Source organism: Homalodisca vitripennis, chromosome 3, assembly GCF_021130785.1.
Source record: "Homalodisca vitripennis isolate AUS2020 chromosome 3, UT_GWSS_2.1, whole genome shotgun sequence".
NCBI lineage: Eukaryota > Metazoa > Arthropoda > Insecta > Hemiptera > Cicadellidae > Homalodisca > Homalodisca vitripennis.
In genome coordinates, this window is record NC_060209.1 from 175,165,614 (window position 1) to 175,177,805 (window position 12,192).

General features: G+C 33.7%; 1 protein-coding gene across 1 annotated transcript; it reads left to right on the plus strand.

Moving 5' to 3' along the window:
- The first annotated feature begins 2,762 nt into the window (after positions 1 to 2,762).
- LOC124358481 lies at positions 2,763 to 9,347 on the plus strand. Its single transcript, XM_046810775.1, has 3 exons — positions 2,763 to 2,885; positions 3,929 to 4,674; positions 9,295 to 9,347. The coding sequence occupies exons 2-3, from the start codon at positions 3,939 to 3,941 to the stop codon at positions 9,345 to 9,347; spliced, it is 789 nt and encodes a 262-aa protein (XP_046666731.1). The 5' UTR covers positions 2,763 to 2,885; positions 3,929 to 3,938.
- The last annotated feature ends 2,845 nt before the right edge of the window (positions 9,348 to 12,192 follow it).

The window sequence follows — 12,192 nt, forward strand, 5'->3', positions numbered from 1 at the left end:
GTTACAAAGGATGGGGGGAGGAGGTTGGTTGGGGTTTCCAGGAATATGTCTTAGTCATCAGCGCAGCAACCAGATTGGTCGGTTACTCGGTTTATCCCGCGCCCCTTAGGAGGGGGAACTAAACGAATTCCCGTTCCATAAAGTTCCATTATATTTTCATTTCGTCGTCAATATAAGTATACTTCTTGGCTCTCTTGTGGTAAACGTGTAGTAAGCTTAGATTGTAAAACATATTGTGTGTTGTGCAATGTTTATAAAGTGTTAGTTAGTTGCATGGTTATTTCATTGTGTAATAACTGACTTTAATCTGAATATTTCTGAGTCACAATTTTTTTACCATAACGTTTTAACTACTGTAAGTAGCAAATGGAAAACTCACACATTTTGTTTGCCATTCAGTAAGTTCAGTAATATGATAAACCAGTACTATTTTTAATGCCTGACTTTAAACATTTAATTCTGTCTTGATTATATTTTTGTTTTAATATTTAGATAATAAGATACGGTAACTCAAATGATTATTTTAAATACTGATTCTCGTATAATTGAGTACAAAAAAGTAGAGGCTATCAAATATGTTGTACTCAATGCTTGCTATGCAATTTACTCAGTAGTACCATTGAATTTTAGTTCAGCTCGATTACTAATACAAGTACTATGCCAAGTAATCGCTTAGATTTGCAGTAGTAGGGAGGGGCTCATCACGAAAACTGTTACACGTAACTGTTACTGCTAGACAGTAGCCGCGTTCGGTGAGGAAGTGATTACTTTGTACCTGGTACTCGACGCCTAGAGTAATCGATTACTTTTTGAGAGGCGAGTACCAGTTACAAAGGAGCGATTACAGTTACTTGGACCCACCTCTAAACAAAATTCATTTCCAGATAAGTACGTTGTATCACTTTGTATATCAATCATCTAAAAAAGGCTGTGTCGAAGGGTTTACTGTGATCAATGGTCTCATTGGTCATAACTTTCGTATGGGAAAATAAACAAAACTTGTATTTCCCCCTCGTTCGGGTGCTTACCCACAAGGGAAAATTGCCATAAATAAGGCCAAACTTCAAGATATTCAAAAAATTAAGGAACATGTTCCTAATTGGTTTTCATTATTTTATAACGACGTGTTAGCGTGGCCAACCACAACGAATGACTCCGACAGTGAGGATCAAGAAGAAAATATTGTGTAAAAATGTAGAGTGAATGATTATGTTTTATTAAAATGATTGACTTAAGTATTTTTAAACTTTTATTACTTGTTCTTGTTATTATGTTATATTGTAAAGATACTCTTGTTAAGTTAATCTTATATTTTCAATATAACATAACTACTTTTGAAAAATGTGAAGTAATTTTACATTGTCTTAATAGAAGTTACATACATTTTACCAGCGTCTTCTTATTGGAAATTCTAAATGCTGTCTAAATATGGTCAAACACTCCAATAAAATGAAAAAGTTTTATTTTGTGAGGCCTTTCGTGCTCAAAGAACACATCGTCAGACCCATATAACTGAAATAAAAGTAAAGTAATAATAAAACAATTTAGACTTAAATAAAAACATATGTCTTGAAAAATACAAAGAGATCAGATTTTAAAGGCCAGGAAGTATGTCTACTGTATATGTAAAAATTTTTATTTAATTAGATTAAAGGCAGTAACGGTGAATTTTGTAGGTGAAATTTTGTGAAATTCGTCACCTTCATGAGCTCCCTCCCAAACAGGATGAATGAGATCAGATCAGGGACGTCATCATTTCCAGTGACCAAGGAAAATGGTGAGATAAAACATGTGAGAGTGAGCGACTATCGACTAAATGCAGCTCACCAAATCCACCTCGAGGGGATCACATATCCACCACATAAAAGGTCATCCATGGCTCAGTCATTAGGCCCTCTCACTCAGCTTATAATGCTTCATCGGTCATAGAAGTTACATATTTCATTGTTTTGTGAGCACTTTGTTTTCCAATGTTTTAGCCTTGTATTTTGTATATATTTTATTAATGTTATATTTTATTAATGTTATATAAATTAATTTTAAATTAAAAAATACATTTTTTCACTTTTAATAAAGTGTACATAAATCTTTTTATCAGTCTAAACAAGTTTTAAGTAATGTAGTATCGCCCTTTTAAAAAATTTGCAGTAACTTTTATGAATAGAGGGTTAGAAAGCATAGTAATTGTACTTCTATAAACATAAAATTTTAACCATTTATTGTAACCATAACATATTACAAATTATTAAAAAATACAAATCTATTTTTATTAAATATATAATAAGACAAGATTTTTTTAGTGGTTACTGTAAAGTTTATGTTATTGGAATGTCTCCCTTTAAAAAAAAAAAACCGATTCAATTGTTTCGAAAGTCGTATATTTTTTTGTAAGTAAACAGTTAATTTGTTTTTACTTTCTAGTAGTGTTAATACATTCTTTAGGTCTATCCAGAACTTGGCCAAAACAAAAATATTTGACGATGCAGGTTAAATTGTAGAAAGAATCATAATTTTGGCCTTAGAAAACTATTATACAGTCATACCAGCGAAGCTCTCTAAAGTGACTAGTACAAGTGAAGCGGCTGCTTTAGAGGTTGGTTATAATTTTGTAATTGTCTACTTGAACGACAGAGGAAAACTGTTTCAACTGGGGAATAGATAGCCATTTCGTTGCCGTTCGTGCAAAATGTCTTATGTTAAAATTTCAATTTTTTTTATCCGGAACTTGTGTCAAAATGTCATATGTTTTTGACAAATAGAAAAAGAGCTGTAGCAAAATGCAAAATGCCATATGTTTTCATGTCAAGCCACCTGTTCCTGCAAATTGTCTCATGTTGTCATTGGATTGTTGATTGATTGGCAACTCAGCTCTAACATAATAATAGGTAAGTGAAATAAAGTATAATTTCTTATTTTTACTCAGCTGCTGTTTGTTAAAAGTTCTGGTTTGTTTTTAGGCAGATATATTAATGTTTTTACTGTAAATTATAACAATAATGCTCGATTTGACATCTAAAAGTTATTTGTCAGTGAAAGTGAGGTTATGGTTGTTGAATATTTTTGCAACAAAAACAATTTTTAGTTTGATTTGGTTTGAAAAAGGATTCTTTATAGGATTCTAATGTTGCCAATGTGTTGGGGCGTTATTATATTTACTTACAAACTTATGTAAATTGTTTTATTAAGTGTTTAATGTTATTACTGCAAAATGTCGTAAGTTTTTCTTGTAAAAAGGCTTGTTTCAATTCATACTTAAGACTTTTTGAATCAAATGATTATGTAGTTCTAAAATCTTAATTTAAACTACTTAATGTTGTATTATATTACAGTTACATCTAACATACTATTTAAGTATATTGGCTTATTTATCCTAGGCCTAAGCCTAATTAAATTTATTTTAGGCCTACAGTTTTGTAACTGTACTTGAATTTATTAAACGTTTAATAAGGAATTATAAAATTATATTACCTTGTTGGGTTTGATTGTTGCGGGATTTATGTTTATTAGATTAGTTTATCAAAAGTTTTAGGCGCTAATCAAGACTTTATATCTAACTGAAACTTAGATACTGTAAAGTACATTACGATAATATATATGGGGCAAAACTTTAGAGAGTAATGAATTCACAACGCTATTGAGACCTAAGTTAGGCCTATTATAGATAACTGGTCGCGGTGTTGGCATATCCTGACATAACGGTATCGTATAAAATCAAAGTATCAGTAAAATTGAATATTTCTGAATGTTTCACTATGCTTATCATTTTGTAACCAACTATATTTTGGCTATACCTAAAATACTGTTTTAATGTTAATATATTTATTTTTCGGCTATTAGATAATAATTTATCCCTAGTTACATTTTTTCTCAGTAAAATTAATTAGTTTTTTACTACAGTAATTAGGCTACATCTGTTGTATTCTTTCAGATTATCAATTATGGCTCTCAGAGGCAGGCGCTTAGTTGAACTGGCGTTGGCAGAAAATGAGGTCTCACCAGAGGTTCGACAATCCATGGACCGTGAGTTTGGTATTGTGAACATCGACAACAACAGTACAACAAACCTTAATGAGCATACTTATTTTGTAAGTCCTAAGCCTACTACCAATATTGAAAATAACACTTCAAATACAGTAAAAACAAAACTCTGCCAAATTGTAAACTACAAAGAATTGTCAGATAGTGACAGTCCTTTATTTTCGGATTCAGATGAGTACAACTACGCTCCCAGTAGTGACTTTGGTGAGGTTTCTAGCAGTGATGAGGAACCAAAAAAGAAAAGAAGATCGAAGAAAATTAATAAAGTAAGTCTGCTGAAACACGTAGCAGTTCAGAAAGTAACAAACTATGAAAAACAACAGCAAATCGGACAAGAACCAGAAAGCAGCACAGAAAAAGAAACAGTAGTTTTTGAACAAATATTAACAGGCGATACCCAACTGAATACTAATAAAGATAGTGTAGTTGAAAACAGAGAAGGAGAAGAAAATAGAAATGAAGCTCGAGGGCAAGAAATAAGAGGGATAAAACAGAAACTTAAAAGAAGTCGGAAAGGTTTATCTAATCCACAGCAATGGCAAAGACAAGTCAACAAAGAAAAGAGGATGCGGGGAGAAAGTTACAAGGGCTTAAAAAAAAATAATGGAAAGTTTACATTGAGTGTTGACAAGGAAGGTAGGAAAATGAAATGTCGCTGTACGTGTAAGTGGAGTAGTAAGAATACCAACTCTTTGTCATATTCAAGTCTGCAGGAGGAAGACAGAGAGAAAAACTTTAAATATTTTTGGAAAGTTTTAAATGATTGGTCTGGTAGAAAAGCCTACATCTCCTCTTTGATAGAAAGAAAGAAAATTACTAAAAGACGTAAAACATCTATTCTGACTGACTCAACTAAAAAAATGTAACATACAAATATCATCTAATCAAAGACAACATGCGTATTAATGTTTGCAAGAAAATGTTTTTACACACATTGGATGTGGGTGAAAGAAGTGTTCAGTCATGGCTTGAAAATGTTTTTACACACATTGGATGTGGGTGAAAGAAGTGTTCAGTCATGGCTTCGTGAACTGACACATGATAATACTGAGTTAGAGGAATACAATTTTGAACCATTAAATGTTAATAATCCTGTCATTCCTGTTGCAAAATCTAAGAAGAAGCGAGGTTCAGAGGATGTTAAGTCTCGCTCGGTAGAAGAGTTCTTCCTTAGTCTCCCAAAGATGGAGTCCCACTACTGCAGGGTCTCAAGCCAAAAACTTTACCTTGAACCAGTATGGGAAAGTAAAGTAGCGCTCTTCAAGGAATACAAGCAAAATTTTTGCGTTGACAACAGTAGAAGTGCTAGTTGGTCAGTATTTTCTAGGGTTATGTATAAGCTTAACATTGATCTCTACCAACCCAAAAAAGACCAATGTGAAACATGCATTAAGCATAAACTAGGAACTGTGTCTGATGAAGAATTAAAAATACATCAAAATAAAAAAGAGAAATCCAGGGCAGAAAAGGAGAAAGATAAGGAAAGAGCATTAAGTAACGAATCATTGGGCGTTTACACAGTTGATGTTCAAGCCGTTCTTTTATTACCTAACATAATGAGTTCTTCTGCATACTACAAAACTAAACTAAAACTGCATAATTATACAATTTATAATATGAAAAATGCAGAAGTAAATTGTTTTTTGTGGCATGAGGCCAATGGTAGCTTAGAAAGTGATGTGATTGCATCCATTCTGTACAAATTCTTACAAAAAGAAATTTGTGCAAAAAACCTTTCTGAAATCATAATTTGGTCAGATGGGTGCGGGTATCAGAATAGGTGCGAGAAGGTCTCAAATGCACTACTTCACCTTTCAAATGTTAATAAAGCAACAATATATCAAAAATACCTTGAAGTAGGACATACACAAATGGAGGTAGATTCGGTCCATAGTAAGATCGAGAAAAAAATTAAAGGAAAGGAGTTTTACGTGCCCTTTGACTATGTCAGATCGATTCGAGAAGCAAGGAGCAAACCAACAGAGTTTAATGTTGTAGTACTGAAGTACACTGATTTTATTGACTTTTCAAATGGCTACTACACTAGTGTGCGGCCTGGCATGAAGAAAGGTGATCCCATAGTCTCTGATGTGTGTGCGTTTCGCTATTTCAAAGGCTGCATTTACTTCAAGCTCGATTTGGAAGACAATTGGCAAACCCTTCCAAGACGACCCAAAACACATACTGCTTTTGAAAATTTATGTAGTCTTTACAAGTCGCCAATAAAAATTACTACAAGAAAGTTTGAAGATTTGCAGTATTTAAAAAAAGTTATTAATGAGGACTACCATAATTTTTATGATACACTTCCCCACGAGTGTAACGATGACAAAAGCCAATGCAGACATGTTATACTTGTAAAATAGCAATGTTTTAACTTGCAATAATTTTTTTAAGTAAATGTAATGCAGATCAAATTTGTAAATATGGCCAAAATACTAAACATTTCTCAACGTGTCCTATTCTATTTAATATTACGTTTGTTTGTGCATTTAAGTACTAATTCTAGTAGAGTAGTAAGTATCGATAAAACTGTATTGTTCTTAAAACTATGTATCTGTTTTCTTTTTTAAACCTTAATAATTCACAAAATAATGTCTATGTTTCAAAGCAAAATGGCCTATGTTGCGTTTTAAGTCTGACTTAAGTCTACATTAAGTGCAAAATGTCCTATGTTGTAATGCAAAATACGTTATGTTAGCCCGAATAAATGATTCTAACTGCAAAAAGTCGTATGTTCACTTAAACGTAAGAAAAATGGTTATATTACATTTATATATATTTGAGCTTAACCAATATCATTTTAAACATACATTTATTTATTACAAACCACATAGTTATATTACGTTAAAAGTTATCATGTTTTTTTTTGTTTCCTGAAAAGTACACTTTTTTACATACAACATTTTGCATGAACGGCAACGATTTGATGTCTCACTGGCATAATGATTATGTTATTATTATGATATTATACTAGCTTATAATGCATGTGAATGTTTAGTTTAGCTGAATTGTCACAGACTCGACTCCTGGAATCTGATTGTACATTTTCAAAGTATACAAACAAAGCATAATTTTGTACTAATCATGAAAATGTATAGCTATAATGCCATATCTTAAGTTACATTTCTTATATGAAATAAACAACAATAAGATACTAAAAATGTTCGATTATAAAGTGAGAGATGGAAAGAGTTAATTTTAATAACAATCAATTTTCAAGTTAGGGTAGACCGGGGGAATTCCTCCTCCCGGGGATATACCGCCACCTAGTCTAGTTTACAAACGAACTGCAGCAAGAGATCATGACAACGCCTGAACTCTAGCAGACAAAGTTAGAAATATTGCCTTGGGTAATGGTGGCCATTGTTCATGCTGTTTGTATAGTGTCGTGTAAAGTTTACTTTTTAACAAGCTGCATCTTATTTTTGAGCTTCAAATAAGTAAAGTATGTACCTTACAGTGTTACATTATTCATTTAAGGTAATAATGTACATAGTCTACATTATGTAATACGCTTCATTTTGATGTATTGAGGTTGCACGTTTTGGTCCATCTGTTGACTTTGTTTACACATTTTCGCCATTTCACCAGGGGTAATTCCGCCATAGTGGCTGCCATGGTGACTAATTTAGATTTTTAATGTTTATTCCAGATGCCTAGAATCCGAAAAAGAACCACTGAGAAAGCAAAATGGACCGAACATGATTTACAAGCAGCTATGAAACAGGTTTCTGATGGAAAGTCAGTTTAAAGTGTTGCTTTAAAATTCAACATTCCCAGATCTATTCTTCGTGACAGATTGAAAAGTAGCAAAACCTCAAAACCGGAAATGGGACGACCTGCAGTTTTTTAAAAAGATCAAGAATAAGATTTGACCACCAGAGTTATCACTCTTGCAAATCTTTTTTCGGCATTACTATAACAGATTTGAGACGACTGGCTTTTGAAGCAGCAGAAGAATTAAATATAAAGCATAACTTCAATCAAGCCACACGAATGGCCGGTGAAAATTGGGTTTCGGGATTTCGCAAGAGGCATCCTCAAGTTTCTCTACGAAAACCATCGGCAACAAGCATTAGTAGAGTGATTGGATTTAATAAGGAAGAAGTTGAACTCTATAATATTTTAACAATACTGATGGAAAGACACAATTTTGAGCCTACTCGTACTTTCAATATGGATGAGACTGGAATTTCTAGTGTGCAAAAACCAGGTCATATCCTCGCCCCTAAAGGCAAACATGAAGTTGGAGGTATAACCAGTTGGGAAAGAGGGAGAAATATTACTGTTGTCTGTGGAATAAGGGCATCTGGATCTTATGTCCCATCAATGTTTATCTATCCAAGACAAAGGATGTCTCCACTACTTGAGAGAGGTGGTCCAGCTGGATCAGTTTATACTTGTTCGCACAGTGGCTGGTCAAATGAAAAGATTTTCCTCGACTGGCTGAAACATTTTAACAAGATAGCAAAACCATCACAAGAGGACCCAGTTCTCTTAATCCTAGATAACCATGGAAGTCATGTGTCCTTACCAAGCTATGACTTTTGTCGCCAAAACCACATCCATATGCTCTCCATATCAACTTATACATCACAAAGACTGCACCTGCTAGATGTATCCTACTATGGCCCTTTAAAAAATGTCTGTAGTAGGGAGTGTGACAAATACATGAGACGTACAGGAAGATTACTCCTTACGACAGCCACAATTATTAATGAAGCTAATGTGACTGTGGCAACGATTGATAAAAGAGTATCGGGATTTCGTAGAACTGGAATATATCCAGTAAACAGAGACACATTTAAGGAAGAATATTTTTTTCAGTTCAATCATTGGAGCCAATTGTCATCGATGACCAAGAAGACATGGATGTCAATCTTCAAGACCAAGAAACAGATATGAAGAAAACAATCACTCAACGTAAATATAACATAATGAACGTAATAAATATAACGTAATAAAACATAGTTAGGCGATGGTGACTCTGAAGCATTATATTTATTAAAATCGTTTATGTATTTCTTACATGTTTATCACATATTATTTTATATTATGTCCGTATATTATGGATATGCCTGTTAATGATTTCTGTGTTGTATTTATTATTGTTAATTATTTAATTGTTGCTGTGTGTATTTATACGCAATATTGTTGTTTACTATTGCCAAGTCGTATTTATTGTTATATTTATTAGTATATTTAATGTTTATTAATTATAAATAGTATATATTTATTACACATTGGTTACAGGAGATCAGCCCAACGGGAATTGGTACGAGGATCTGCATGGTCGAAGAGAGTGAACATAGTAAAGATCTACTTATCATGTGTGGGACCTGTGCTCCACAAACGAGCCATCACTCATAAAACAATTGGTGTACTAAAAAAACTATTTCTTATGTTGCAATAAGGGAGAGGTTACCATCCACGACTACGAGAAATGTCAACAGATTTACACCACTCCACTCGGTGTATATATATATATATCCGCCTCTTGAGAACGGATTCTTGGAAAATAATGATGTTTTATACACTTTCAACACATCGATTGTTTCCTGGGAAACTTATTCATGGAACGAAATTATGCGGTTCTAGACTTTGTGTAGAATTTTTGTAAGGATGCAATTTGAAGAACCAGAAATCGCAACTGAGCCGGGGCTCAGTTTGGACAATTTATTTTTGTCTATTATTTTTCCCACCTCGGCCACTCTTGTCAGTCGGTGGGGGAGTCACTCCGTCAGAGTATTGATTTTCTGCCTGGTTGGACTGATTGGTTGAGGTCAGCTGGTTGACCTTGACTAGTTTACCGACCAGCTGTTCACCGGCACCGGCTACTGTTCGGAGCGGTCAGACACGTTCGGAGAAGCTACTGCGTTGCTGTCTGTTCACTGCTCGTCCCGTTCCACATGGCTGGCTAATTCACCGACTTTCGGCAGGTAATTGTCTTTTTCACTCTCTTTACTTAATTAGTTGGCGGTTTTTCTCTCCCACCCAGACATATATTATCGTAGATTAGTTATAAGTAGTTTATATATATATTATTTTGTAACTTGTGTTCCTCGTGTTCGTGTTCGTGTCGCAGTGTTCTATCCTGTCTTTCGCACGTTCTAAATTTTGTTAATTTATTTACTATGCTAGTTAAGTTTTTTATTTTTGCTCTAGTGCTTTCTAACTGATCCGTTCGGCGAACGGAAATTATTTATTCCGTGTACACACTTTGTCTTTTTTAGGGTAAGCGAGACGGTACAGACTTTGCTAATTTTTGTTACCTCGTGTTTTGTGTTGCGTGCAAAATTGGGTGGCAACATTAATGATTTTCATTTTATTGGTTAATTATTTAATTGCCTTATAGTAGCGTGAACGGATTATAATTTAATTATTGTTATCTGGGAAATAATGTTCTGTTATTATTTGTAAATTATATAATTATTATTAGGCCTACCTTACAATTAATATTTAATAATAGAATGTAAATTATTATAATATTATAATAGAATGATTAAAATCCAGTGAATTATTGTTACAAGTAAATGTGATCACGCTGAATAATTTAGTATGGCTGTTCTATCCTATAAGTAAATGTTTATATATTTGAAAATTTGTTTTGTACATAATATTTAATATTGTCACCAAGTAGTGTATTTTATAATACTTGGTGTCTTGAGTTATTTTTAGGAAATAGTCTTTGATACTTAAAAGGTACTGTTAGTTACAGATGGTTATTTTTAGTTGTTAAATTTAAATATTTTATATATACTTTGTGGCAAACATAATTAAGTTTTTATTATTTCTCAGGTTGCAATAACATTTTTCTAAATATCTACTGGTTATGTTGGGATTCTATAGGGTCCCCGTGAGTGCCGTCAGCGGGACTGATGCGGCGAGTCTGCCCACAGCACTGAAGCCAACTGAATGCCCGCGCCCTGCCAGCGCTATTGGACCGGCATCCAACCGGAGTGTAGTGCTCCCATTCATTTCTTCTGGAACAAGGTTGGATCAAAAATGTTTTTTTACTTCTTATACTGAACTTGCGAGGACTGGGGTGCAGGGAGCGCTGCCAGATGTTAGATCTGGAGGAGGGCCAGTACCTAGCCAGTATTTATTTAGTTAGTTACATGACCTGAAGGGGAGGATTTCATCTTTAATTCGGATTCGTGGAGGCAACTAAGCCCCCGCCTCTTTCGAAAATTGGCTTTAAATATATATATTTTTTTAATTTTCGGCTACAATCTTGAAACAAAATTACTTTTCAAAAATAGTGGGCCTAAAAATTCTACAATCTTTTTCCTCCCCTCAGTTCATAAAAAATTTACCTGTTAAAAATTTTATATTTACTACCGCCGTACCTGAAATTGTTATTTATATATCAAATTTCTATATTATATTATATTATTTATTTATTATGTTATTTATTTCTATTTATTATATTATGTTATTTATTTCTATTTATTATATTATTGTCTATATTGGAATTTTATCTGTTGTTATTTAGTTCTTAAGTTACACGGTGCACCGTGGTGCTGAAGTAATTGTATTTTGCATGGAAATGTTTGCCACCTAATTATATCTTGTACTCGAAATCTTGTCTCTCTTCCCACTAGTGGCATGTGATTGTTTTTTTTATGATTTGCTCCGAGTTTGGGAGGGGCGCGCTTCCGAGGCCTCCTGTCTTTTTCGCTTACTCGGGACACAACTTTGACATGGGAGATAGGAAGCACGAGAATACAGAGAACACACGTGTTACTTCCGAAGCCCAAATACACAGTAAAATCATTCAGGGCTGGCACGGGAATTGTGGTAAAGATCGCAAGCTTGGAAATATGCATGCCTAGTGAGATAAGCTTCTGGTAACATTTTCCCAATCGTAAATGGTTTGTCCGTAAAACGCGTTTAAATATAAGAATGTTGCAATTTTTATATGAAAAGTTTATTTTCTGTTCCGATAGCGACCTAACCATTTTTTCGTAGTTCAAATGTAAACGTTGGTGTACTACAAAAAACTATTTCTTATGTTGCAATAAGGGACAGGTTACCATCCACGACTACGAGAAATGTCAACAGATTTACACCACTCCACTCGGTGTATATATATATCCGCCTCTTGACAGCGGATTCTTGGAAAATAATGGTGTTTTATACACTTTCAAC